At 34.2% G+C, this 13,485-nt stretch overlaps 1 protein-coding gene across 2 annotated transcripts in view; it reads left to right on the top strand.

Annotated features, from left to right (window-relative positions):
• The window catches only part of LOC142339358 (uncharacterized), a 106,551-nt gene that overhangs the window by 36,982 nt on the left and 56,084 nt on the right, over positions 1-13,485 (top strand). For both annotated transcript variants that reach the window (XM_075389356.1, XM_075389357.1), the window contains exon 8: positions 4,234-4,408. In XM_075389356.1, the coding sequence (XP_075245471.1) occupies positions 4,234-4,408 (175 nt within the window). The remainder of the gene's footprint in view (positions 1-4,233; positions 4,409-13,485) is intronic.

Below are 13,485 nucleotides of genomic sequence, written 5' to 3' on the forward strand. Positions count from 1 at the left end.
TCAAACCCATCCTTCAAAAAATTTTTGTGAACAATACATGAAAAGAGATGAACATGTTAGTCACTCGTCACTCGTTAGTCTACAATTGCTAAAGTGCGTTCGCCGCTCTAATGGAAACTTGAATTCTTAACAATTTACTAATCACCTCTATAAATTTTAAAAAACCTCTTTTAACACGTAGTGCAGATTTAAACTTAAATTAAAATGCCTCCCGAGTCCAACAGATTTAAAACTTCTTCTAGCCCACAGAGGTGATAAATTGATCGATATCCTGGCTAAAAATGATTTCTGAAAAGTCAGCCGAAATAACTAACTACTTCGAGTTTTTCCGTAATTGTTCATAAAATTAAGGATCTATAAATTTAGTTCAATATTTATTGAATTAAATTTATATTTACATAATGGATATTTCAAATTAAGTTCTTAGACCTCCTAACAAACTGCTGAGAAGTCCTGGCCACAGAAGTGGTGCGATTTATTCCTGGGAGGCCAGAAGAATTCTCTCAACGTTTAGTAGATCTGACTTTTAGAATCTTGACACATAGGTGTCAGGACCTGGCTTTGATCTTTGTAGTGCTTCCACCCTAAGACTAAATTCCAACACCGCTCCCAATTTTCTCTGATCATAGTGTGAGTAGCACTAAAAGATAACTCGATGAAGTAATGTTGCATTTTTTCCAAGAAAATGCAACATTACTGTTGCATTGTTTTCAATTTATGTTTTGTTGAGATTATGACAAATCGATGAACTTTTTTTGTTGTTCTTTTACTTTTGCGAAGCTGATCAGTTGTTTCTTCTCGATGAAGCAATAGATGAATCACTAATTCCATTTCTTGTTCTCCTGTGATAAATTGATCTAGATGTTTTCAATCATGTATTTTTGTAACAGAGATAAACTATCGATCGAAGTCGTAGAAATTGTTTTGATATCGATGGTCTATATTTGCGATATACCACATTCAGAATTCAGAAATTTTTGCTAGCCTCAAAAATACCTTAAAAAAATCGAACAAGCACTAGATAAAACCTAATCAAAACAAATCATCCTATACTTCAATAGAACGGATATGGGACCTGTCGTCGATGCGACTGGGTAATAGGTGCGACTGGGTAAAAAAAGAGGCGAAGTTCAAAAATGCGACTGGGTCAAAAAAGAGGCGAAGTTCAAAAATAGGTTTCTATTTTTGAAAATAGTTATTTTTAAAGTGATTAAAACCATTATATATTAACTTAAATCGCTAAAATATTCATTTTTATCTCCATAGGAAGCAATTGAGCCCTGTCATTATCCAGTTTACGTCATACGATTACATAAAGCAGGACGATTACCGGCAAAATTCAAAAGTTCAAGCTTTGTGCGAAAACGGCAGTGAAGCTGTTAAAACCATGAGTTTGTCACTAAGAATATTTAAAATGTTGAATTGAGCAGTTTTTCAAAACCGATTGGACATACCCTTAATTGTATAATTCAAAAGGAATACAACAATCCTATATAATGTACAAATATATAAATCGCAAAGATAAGTTGAAATCTCTTAATAACAAGGCCCAGAAATAAATGTTTGCAGCTAAAACAGTTAAGGATTGAATTATGGCTCACTTGAAAGGGGTTGTGACCTGTCTTTACTGAGAATAAGCGACATATCGACCAACTAATTATTTTAAAAAATGAAGCTTAAAAATCCAAATATTTTTCTGAACACAAATATTGTCAAAAATCGTAAGACCTAAGATTTCAACTAAAAGGGATTGTTTAACTGGCACCACACAGGAAGCCAATTGCGACTTTTATTATTGAGACTGAGTCGCAGAACTTCCAAATAACAATTACAGTCAGAAGCCATAATTTCCCACACAATTTTACGACACCAGTGTTGAAGGCACTATAATTATAAGCCGTTATTTGCATGGACTCTAAATCATCACTTACCTAAAATCCCAACATCAATGGGTATTCCTTATAGAACTACGTAGAAGCGAAATCAAAAGGAACCAAAAAATTGAACTGTATCGAAAACTCAAAAATTTTATTCGAATCTAGAAGACTTCTCGTAAATGGGCTTAAGTTGCATGATGATGAAAATGAAAGCAAAAAGGCGACAGTTGATAATCTTATATTTTTCTTTAAAAAATTAGTTTACGTCTAGGAGAAGCAATTGAGACAGCCATTATCAGGTATATTTCTTACAACATCATAAAGAAATACAAATACAGGCGAAAAAACCGATAAAATTTGTAGAGAACTGTGCCTCAGCAGATAAAAGCATAAATGATTCAACAAAAATTATTAACATGTTCAATTGGATATTTTTGAACGCCGTAAATTCTTCCAACACTGCATTCGTTCAATTGAATTTTTCAAATTTTGACAAGGAAACAAAACGAACCTAAAAAGTATAGAATTAAAATCAAAAATCGTTTTTTTAAACTCGTATCAAAAAGAAACCATTAGTTAATTATGAAACAGTTACAAACTTTAATTTACAACTCTAGAGGAAATTGGCGATGACGTGTCTTTGATGAATTACGCCAGAAGTTGAGAGAAATGAGATAAAATAATTGCAAGTTCAAAGTTTCACCGACATTTTCTTAAAACAAGATTATTCAAAGACAGACATAGATAACAACTGAAAGTATTGTCTAGTTTCAGTTTTAAGTCGTAAGAAGAAAATTGGATATTTGATTGGGGACACTAAGCATTTGGACTACAAAAGGTATAACAAATGAAAGCAGAACATAAGAAGTCCTTAAAATTTTACGATAACATTTGGTCAAAGCCATAAAAACCATGAGCTGTACTCTGAAATCTTAATTTATGTTCGTTGTGCCTCGTTTTTGTGAGTATCATCTGTCAGTAATTGAGTCCTGATTTGAAATTCTTTTCAGTAATTAACATAAAAAACTACAAAAGCAGAATTTAAAAAAATGACGCGCCCAAATAAAAATTAAAAATATTTTTGTAAGGATCCATGGTGAGATCAAGATCATCAGTGATATTGCTACGCGTCTGAGAGAACCTTTAATTGTTCAAATGATTTCAAAATACATCAAATGTTAGCAAAATTTGTGAGTATGTCAAAATAAATATACATTTTGTATAACTATTGAGTTTGTTTTCAAAAAACTGACAAAATTATAGTTCCGGAAGCTCTTAGAGTCAGCGGGAGAACTTCACAAAAAACACGGATCGAACAATTCAGCAACCCGCCTCTATCTATAGGGATCAAACCAATAACACTATCGTTAACAGTTTTCAACATACTTTAGCAAGATTGACGGAAATTGGATCGAAAATTTGATCGAAAGGTCGTAATTTGGCCGAATGTTCACACGCCCTGTACGATATTAAACGATATTTTAAAAAATAATTTTGACGGGCTTTTTAATGATACCACTCAGAACTCATTGAGTGAAGAAAAACAATTGAGTATATAGTTCTTTCCCCACTAAAGTGGGTCGGAAAATTAGTTAAAATTGCCATTTCAAGTTTTTATTTGTCTACTTGAAAGCTTTTTAGTGGCCCATGAAAATGTTTTGAACATACACGTGGGTTATTTGGTAGATTTATTCTTTGCCAAAATGCTTCTGTAGAGAAATTTCAAGAACCCATTTTAAGTAATTTTTTTAAATTTGTTGTATTTGCCTTTCTGTTTTATTTGTTCTGCTGGGTTTCTGTGAGCCGGCATGTTAGCCTTTTTGTAGATTTTGCAGGTAAGGGCTGTTGTTTCTTTTGAGGACTTAAATGTTTAAAACCGGGATTTAATTAAACTAACATTGATTTCCGGTAATGTTTGAATTTTGTGATTATTTTGTTAATGGTTTCAAGTTGTAAATAGAACTTCTTTTAGCGTGTAGCGCGAAGAAAGGTTCGTGTTTATCTTTTTTCGTAAACTGAAAATTGGTGCCGGAATTAGTACAGCCAGAAAAAAAAATAGTGATCAAATGATTGGATTAATATTACTCGCTTGGTGTCCACAAACTGATTAACGTGCCGTACCCTTCATATTGTGCAGAAGCACTCTTGGTGTATTGATTGTGGTTATTAATTGTGCAACAGAACAACATTCAGCCAACAGTTGCATATTTTTATCAGTCCCTTTTCTATTTCTTGGAACTGAAATTGGTATTTTATGAGCTTATGTTTGCTGATTATTGTTTTTTTTGCGTGAAGCTTTATGTGGTACCACGATTGCAGACGATGTTTGTAATGTTTGACAAATTTGTCATTTCAGGGCCTGTTTTGGTGGCAATTTACGCATGTGTGAATTGCTTGTGGTGCATGGTAATGTGAACTGCAGTGACCACATGGGCAGGACTCCTCTCCAGTACGCTGCCCAAAAGGGGTTCAACAACTGCATTAGCCTCCTCATCCAACACGGAGCGGACCCCAATCTCCAGGATGCACAGGTTACACGCAATCATTATCTTAAACGCTTGCAATATATATGATGTGTGGCAATGTTTTCGGATTGTGTTGTAGAAAAAAGAACACAATTGCGTATACAAATTCAAACGCCAGTTATTTTTTATGACTGCGAAGCTGTAAGCTGAGCTTAGCTATATTGCGGTGCTGTTGGTTTTTTACGACTCGAAGAGGAGTATTGGAGAAGTCCTTTTTTTAAATCAATTTTATTGGAGTGATTTTTGAAGCGGGAAATGAAACAGGTGAAAAAATTTGGAGTGATTTTGGCGCTGAACAAAAGTGAAGAGTGGAGCGAAAAGAGAGTGGTTTTTGTTCATACCGCTGTTTTTGAGAGAGCGAGAAATTGATGTAAGAAAAAATTTTTTCTAAGCGAGCGAAATTTTTTTGTTCACGTGCGGCTTTTAAAAGCAGTTTTTTGCAACTTTTGATGGTTATGAGGTTTGATTATGATATTGTATTAGTTTTAGGTTTGTTTTGATAGAAATTGAAGGTTTCAAGTAGTTAATTTGATTTTTAATGCTAATTTGGAGGGTTTTGATCAGTTTTGCTGATTTTTAGACGAAATTCAACGATTTTTTACCTGTTTTTTTATTGTTTTACTGCTTTAAGTGGGATTTGAATAGAAGCTTGTTAATTAAGGAATTGCCAGATACCAATTGACTAAAATTTTGTTCGTATAAATCATTTTTTTGTAAGGAAAATTGACCGAAAAATTGAGAAATTTTAAACCATTTTTCTCATTTTTGCATTTTTTCTTTTTTTTATCTTCCACAAGTGTCTTACCCACCCTTTTATAACTTGCCCATTGTTTTGCGAGTTTTTGATTGCTCTAATTGCAAAGGAACCTTATTCGGCTTTATGTTTCCTTGTACTATTAAAAAAAAACTCATTTAGTTTTTATAGTTTTTTTGTTAATAGCCGCCCTCATCTTCTCAGCCGGCTATTATTGCGGACGTATTTTTTTTTTACTTCGTCAAACTTTTTTTCGCTTTACCATTTTGCCGCTTTTTCGACATTTTGCGTGAAATCTTTTTGACTTCTCTAGGCTAGTTTCTCTCTTCTCTCATTCTGCTAAAAGTGAATTTGAACATCAGTTGCTAAGCAAAGCAATTCAAAATGAACAGAGTCGGTATAAAAAATTGAAGTCAGAAATAGAAACGGGATAAACCCATAAAGCCCAATTTTAGATGCCCGCTATTTGAACGTCGTTCCTATAAGTCTTAGTTACCACCTCTAATGCTTATTGGTGTTGATAGTAGCCCCTGTAGCCTCTCTCTAAGAAACAGAAGTATGTTCAACTACGAAATGCCATCAAAATAAATCGGACTTAAAAAATATTTTTGTACAAAAATCTTTTTTTTCAATATATTCTATTCGTTCAATCCCAATCATGCTTATTGGAATCAACGGCGGCTATTTTCCGGCAATCTGACGGGTATGTTTGAATTTGTTTTTTTTGAATGCCGTTTCTATTATACCCTTAGTTTTTTATGGCATTTGTGGAGGTTTAGGGTTCATAATAGTTGTTCTAGTTGTTTAGTAATACTTGTGGGCAATTTTGGATATGAATCATTTTTTTGTTGAGAAATATGACAAAAAATGGCGAAAATTGGATTCAGTTTTCTTAATTTTTTTCTTTGCAGTTCGGTTTTTTTTTCTGTTTTTTGAGACAAATTTCTTAGACTATTATGACTTGTCTATTGTTTTGCGAGTATTTGGATAAGTTTTGCGAGCATGAGTGGTTTTTGTAAGTACTAGTTGTTTTGATGAAGTAATTTTGGCAGAGATAGTTATTTCGGGATCTCAAGTTATGACAAAATTTGATCAGATTTTTTATCATATTTCAACAGATTTGATTTTTTTTTTTACTTTTTTGTTTTATTGTTTGGTTTCGAGAAAATCATAAATTAGTGGAGGCAAGTTTTTTCTGATGAGTAGTTGGATGGCGGATAAATAGATTTTCACTTCGAGTCGTTTCCGGAATTCTTCCGGCTATGTTTTTTTTTACTGGAAGTACTATTCGTTCAGACGATGTTTTGATCTAAAAGCGACAGCGAGTAAAATTGCAGTGTGAACTAGTTTTTTCTGCGCGAGAGAAATTTTTTGATCATGCGCTGCGTTTAGTGAATGACTTTTTGGCATTGAAAAGTAGTTTTTGACTGAATGGCACATATAGATAACCGTTTTTAGCCGTTTTTTCGTCTAAGTGGCCTAGTTTTTTTGCTTGTAATTTGGTTTTTTGTAGAAATAATTTTTAATCGATGCTATGTTGAAATGTAAATCCCGGAAATTGATAGCACAGTATTTTGCATAGCCTGAAATTGCGTTTCAAATGCGAAATTGGCACTTAATTCTTGGATTTTTAGATAATTTTTGGCTTTTTTTCTATTAATCTCTTCATTTTTGGATCTTTTAGCTGTTTGTTGTCAAAAATCAGTTATTATGGCAACTTCCCTTTGATAATTCATATACTCAATGCCTCTTTCTACCTCGATGTAATTTTGTTTCATAGAATTGTACATTTGCTAATCCGATTTTCGTAGTTTTTGGCAAGTTTTTTTCAGTTTTTTGTTTGTATTTTGCTTTTAATTACTAGAAATAGTATTTTGGCGAACATGAGGGACTTTAATTTCGTTTGAATAAAAATTCAATCGTTTTTTGGTGTTAAGTTTTTGAAAAAACATAAATTTCATAAATGCAGTCTTAAATGTTTTTTGACCACTTTTTTTGCAAAATGTTTCATTGTTTCGTATGTCTGAATTCTGCTTTTTCTTGTTTTATTCTGTTCAGCAAGTTGGATTTTTGTCTCGAATGACTCGTTGTCTTTTCTATGTCTCGAATGCTGATCAATGAAATGTACTCGTTTTTCTTGATTTTTTTAAATTTGATTTTTAACTTTCAAGAATCTAGAATTGGTCTTTTTGTTACGGTGTTCCTAACATTGTGCGAATATTCTTCACATTCTTGTTTGTATCTTTCTAGTTTTGTCCTGGCACCTACTTTTGTATTCGTAATATTGATTTTTTTCAGTTGTTAAAAAATTGAATGAATTCAGCTTTTTCTTAGATCTTGGTTTCTTCGGTTTGCAATTGATTTAATTCAAAATAAGGCAGTACTGGGAGTTTGCTAGAAAGTCTTTTCCAACATTTCGACTTTTTACTATTCATTGCAATTTTATTCCGGGCTTGGTATTGTTTTTAGACGATTGTTTGCCTTTGAATATTTTTCTGTTGCTTTTGTTTTTCTATGATTAATTTAATTTTTGAATTAGTATGAAATCATGTTGTCTAGCATATACACAACAAGGAAGAATCATGTATTATTTTTGTCTTAATTGCCGTGATTAGAAATCTAATTGTAGTGGTTCTCTGATTCTTAAGTTTGAGCACTCTTTCTTGAATAATTTTGACTTTCCTGTCTTTTTTGAAAAGTTTTTATCTGCCGTTTGCTTTCGCGATCTTTTTGAGATTAGAATCATTAATTATCTGAGGGCAAATGATGGCCATGTCAGCTTTGTCAGGCTATCAGTTTTTTGACCATCCTAAAAATTTCAGACTTTTTTAACGTTACCAAACGTTTTCAATAATAAAATTTTGCTGCATTTTTCTCTTGGTGACAGTGGTTTAAATTTCACCGATTTTTAGATCAGACCCGCGGAGGTAATGAGTTAATGGTTTAATACACAAGGTAATGGCTTCAGCTTTTTGTGAAGTTTTGGTGCTTCGAGTCGCTTCCGGAATTCTTCCGGCTATGTTTTTTTTTGTTTCGTCGTCTGACGCTCTTTTTTCGTTTTACATTTGTTCACACAGCAGAGCTGAAAAAGTCAAATTTTCTGAATGACTTCTTCCTCTCACTAACGGCATTTGCGCGCGTGACGTCATTTCTCACTCGCTTTAGCGAAAGTTTTTAGGTTATTTGCGTGATTAGATTTTGATCATACGTGACTTACCTCACTCAATAAAATGACTTTTGCACTTTAAAACTTAAGTTTAATTTGAATTTGTTTAAGGTCAAAGGAACTCCTATGTGCAGTAAAGTTCCCTAATAAGAGGCTTCTGTGGAATGAATTTTAAGAAGCTTTATTAGTTCATCGCTGAATGTTTTGTAGCCTACTTTTTTGAGCGGCGTCGAATTTTTTTTCAATTTAGATCTGTATCTGTTTCTATCTCTATTATATGGCACGCTGGTCTATTCTTTCGCAGCTATTCCGGCAATCTGCCGGCTATGTTAATAGCCACAAAGGGATAGCTGGGGCTATTACTGACCTTCTCTTGTTTTTTTTTACCTTTCAATGAATTTGAATTGTATTGGTGCGCTGTCTTTTGAACTACTCAAAGAGGAGTATTGGAGAAATGTCTTTTTCAATCAATTTTATTGGAGTGAAGCAGGAAATGATAATCGTAAAAATGTCTGTAGTGAATTGGATGGAACAAAATTGAAGAGGAGTGAAAAGAGTGTTTTTTTTTGTTTATCCCGCTGTTTCCGAGAGAGCAAAAAATTGTCCTATGTTTTTTTCGTCAAGATTTTTGTAACGACCATATGACGTCACAACCACTATAATTTTGCTTTTTGTTCATTCGTTCATGAGGTTTCAACTAAATTGCGTGCGTGACGTCATTTTTCACTCTGAGTCTTTTTTTATTCACTTTGATTTTAAATGTTTTTTTTTCAATTTTTCGGATCGTATTTTTAATTGCTCTTAAACGCAGTTCATAGCAATTATTGTAAACGTGTGGTGTCTTTTTTATGCAAATTTTTTACTTGACAATTTTGCGCTTTTTTTCTAGAACATTCTTTGACTTCTGACTTTTTCACTCTTGTGTTCATCATTTTTGATTGATCTATAGTGCTCCTAAGTAAAGCTTGTTGCTAATATAAAATCGGTTGCAGCATAGGAAAATTGAGTGACTCATAGCGCAATGGTTAGTGCGGGTTGACATGAGCGGGAGGTCAGTGGTTCGAATCCCGGTGGGGTCGAGGTTTTTTGCACCCCTAAAGAAAAATTGATCTATACTAAAGACCATGAATTAAATTGCCTCGCCTGTCGTTCAAGAGCAATTCTTCCGACATTTGTCGGATTATGTTTTTCTAAATGGTTTTCCCAATCCATTCATAGTTCATTCTAGACCTATTTTGTTTTGAACCAAATTTCCATCTCTCGTTTGTGGTTTTTTGTTCACATAATGCATTTTGCCATTGATTTTCTGTTTTTTTTATTTTTTTGGTCTGATTTTTTAGAAATGGTTTTCCCAATTATTTCTTAGTCCGTTCTAGCTCTACCTTTTGTGTTTAGTCTATGAAAATTCTTTGAATTGTTTGTCAGGACTTTCCTGCTATGTTTTTTTTTCCCTCGTCAAGATTTTTGTTACGACCATATGTCGTCACAACTTCAATTCTTCTTTTTGTTCATTCTTTCATGCAATTTCAACTGAAGTGCGTGCGTGACGTCATTTTTCACTCTAAGTGGAGAGTCTTTTTTTCATTCGCTTGATTAATTTTTAGTCACACGTGACTTGCCCCACTCTCACGAATGACTTCCTCTTTCTGAAATTGACTTCAATTCAAAGCGATAAGGTTAATTGATTGCGTGTCAGTCTAATTGAAGGTTTTTTTGAAAGCAGTTTATAGAGGTAGCAAAAAGTTAATCAGGTTCTTATTCAAAATATCCCTTCTCAGCATTTAATAAAAAAGAATTTTTGGTTTGTTTTTTTTTGCTCTTTTCGCGACTGCAGATCTAATAAGCTATTGCGTCTATTATCTTGCAATCTGCCTGCTACGTCTTTTCATTGAAACTTCTGAACAGAGTTGTGATATTGTTTTCAATCTTGCTTTTCAAACTTACAAAACGGTGTCACCAAATTAGCAAATGCAAACTTTCAACAGAAAAGCTAGCCTTTGCTTTTGTTTCAACCACCGCCCCGCGTGCGCTCACCTCTCCCTGATTTTGACTTTTTGAAAATTCCTTGAAAGCGTTCATTTTCATGTTCTTTTCAATTTTAATTCTGGAGTCTGGAGGTCAACTGCCTATTGCCGCTAATGTAATTGCTTGTTACGCAACTTAGAGTTTCTGAAGTAATATCAGCTGACCTTTGAGAGTGATTAATTGCTCTCAAACGCAGCTTTTAGCTGTTATATTAGTCCTGTGGTCTTATTTATGCGATTTCTCTTTGGACCGATTTTACATCTGACCCATTTGAGTTTTCGTCCTCAAAAACAGGATGAACTGGTAACGCTCAGAGGGCATGAGGTTCTCTTAGAGCCTTACGCCTTACTAGTGTCTAAGAATGCGATTCACCAAAACTGTTTTGAGGAGACAATTTCATAATTTCTTAACCTTGAAAGTTTGACACCCCCAGTCCCCACACTCATACCCCCAGCCCTCCCTCCTCTACCTGGCTGTTGCGACCTCTCTCGTCCAGCCCTCCCAACCGTACCCTATCCCGTCCTCTAATCGCTTGAACCCCCATCACTAGAACACCCACTCCGCTACCCCCCCCCCCCCCACCCACTCCGCCCTCCCCCAATGCAAGCATCTCTCAGCCTCAGCTTAAGCTATTTAAATAGCCTAATGAAATAAAATTCACTCAATCTCAGTTAGGATTAAAAATCGAATCCTGGTTCATTGCAATCCCAAGGTTATTGACGAGTAGCTCTAAACTTATTTGACGATATGCTTGTTTCCATAATGATTGCAGTGGCCTGTTTTAAAAGAGTTGATCAACAGCTTCCGAGTAATTTAATCCTATCTGGAAACCTTGTAACCTCTGCGGTCAATAATATCACGAATCCGCCTCTCCAATATATGAAGAAACTTTGAACGAGAAAATAGATAATAATTATTATAGCTGCGAAGCTTTAAGCTCTGCGAAGATTTAAGCTATATTGCGGTGTTCTTGGTTTTTCATTTCGTCGTCGGACGCTCTTTGTTCATTTTATTTAGTTCGTACAGCAACACTAACGGCATTTGCGCACATGGCATCCTTTTTCGCTCTCTATCTAGCGAGAGCCTTTTGGTCATTTGCGTAATTATAGCCGCCGTCAGCCTCTCAAACGGCTATTATTTAAGCACTCTCCTTTTTTAAAATTCAAAGAATTTGAATTGTATTGGGGCGCTGTCTTTAAGATCTGTTCGCACATTTTCATGATTTTTGAAGTCAAATTGGAGTAGTGATTTTGGTCACGCCGAAACAGGAAGTGGAGCGAAAAAGCGAGTGGTATTGCTGCGTGAAATTTTTTAAATGTAATTTTAAACTAGAGTGAGAAAACGGTGTTTGAACAAAAATTCGCTTTCCCGCTAGTGGATTTTTGTTCACATGCGGCAATTTCACTTCGATTTTTACTGTTTTTCGATTTTTTGGATTGGGTTTTCTAAATGGTTTTCCCAATCCATTCAAAGTACATTCTAGGCCTAGTTTATTTGTTTAAACCAAATTTCACTTTTTCGCTAGTGGTTTTTTTTGTTCACATGCTGCATTTTAACCTTGATTTTCTGGGTTTTTTTTAAAAAAATTTTCATGTGATTTTTTATAGAAATGGTTTTCCTAGTCCACTCATAGTCCAAATAGGTCTAGTCTTTTGTTAAGTCATGTACGTCAGAACTTGTCCTGCTTTGTTTTTTTTTTAAGATCTGTCCACACATTTTCATGATTTTTGAAGTCGAATTGGAGTAGTGATTTTGGTCACGCCGAAACAGGAAGTGGAGCGAAAAAGCGAGTGGTTTTGAGGCCTGAAAATGTTTCGCTCTGTTTTCAAGGTAGAGTGAGAAAACGGTGTTTGAACAACAATTCGTTTTCCCGGTATTGATTTTTTTTCACATGAGTTAATTTCACTTTGATTTTTACTGTTTTCTATTCTTTGGATCGGATTTTCTAAATGGTTTTCCCGATCCATTCAAAGTAAATTCTAGGCCTAGTTTATTTTTTTGAACCAAATTTCACTTTTTCGCTAGTGGTTTTTTTGTTCACATGCTGCATTTTAACTTCGATTTTCTGGTTTTTGTCTGATTTTTTTTAGAAATTATTTTCCCAGTCCCCAATCATGGTCATAATAGTATTAGTCTTGTTAAGTCAATGAAAATTTTTTGAATTGTACGTCAGAACTTGTACTGCTATGTTTTTTTAAAGATCTGTTCACACATTTTCATGATTTTCGAAGTCGAATTGGAGTAGTGATTTTGGTCACGCCAAAACAGGAAGTGGAGCGAAAAAGCTAGTGGTTTTTGCGGCGTGAAATTTTTTCCCTCTAATTTCAATATAGAGTGAAATTATGGTGTTCGAACAAAAAATAGCTTTCTCGGTAATGGTTTTTGTTCATATGCGGCAATTTCACTTTGGTTTTTACTGTTTTTTTTTTCAATTTTTTGGATCTGATTTTCTAAATGGTTTTCCCAATCCATTCATAGTTACTTCTTGGCCTAGTTTGTTGTTAGAATCAAATTTACATTTTCAGCTAGTGGTTTTTTATTCTCGCTAGCGGCATTTTGACACTAATTTTGTTTTTGTTTTTTTTATCCTGATTTTTTTTAGAAATGGTTTTCCGAATTCACTAATAGTCCGTTCTAGGTCTAGTTGTTTTAGTTGTCAGTTTAGAAGATGAATTAAGTATAGTTTCAGAATACAACTGAAACTTCGCGCCAAATTAGAGCAATGCCTATGTGCATCAAGCAAGTCAACGGTGGATATTTTCCGACATTCTGCCGGCTATTTTTAGATTTTGATGATACCTGACTTACCTCACTCAATAAAATGTCTTCTTCACTTTAAATCTTATGTTCATTTTTAGTGATTTTCATGTCAAAGAAACTCATGCGTAATAAAGGTTCCTAATGAAGTGTTCTGTCTAGTTATTTTTATGCCATTTTAATTTATCACTGAAGCTTTTTCACATAATTTTAAGCGGCATCGATGATTTTTTTCAGCTCGTTTCTCAATTTTTTGTCTGTAATCTACCGCGCGATATCGCAGCTGTTTGGGCCGTCTGTCGGCTGTTTTCCAACAGCAAATAATAATTTTAGAAAAGACCCTTAGAGTACGAGGTAACCGCATTTTGGAGAGCGAGAGAG

Source organism: Convolutriloba macropyga, chromosome 5, assembly GCF_964194025.1.
Source record: "Convolutriloba macropyga chromosome 5, txConMacr16.3, whole genome shotgun sequence".
Taxonomy (NCBI): Eukaryota; Metazoa; Xenacoelomorpha; order Acoela; family Convolutidae; genus Convolutriloba; species Convolutriloba macropyga.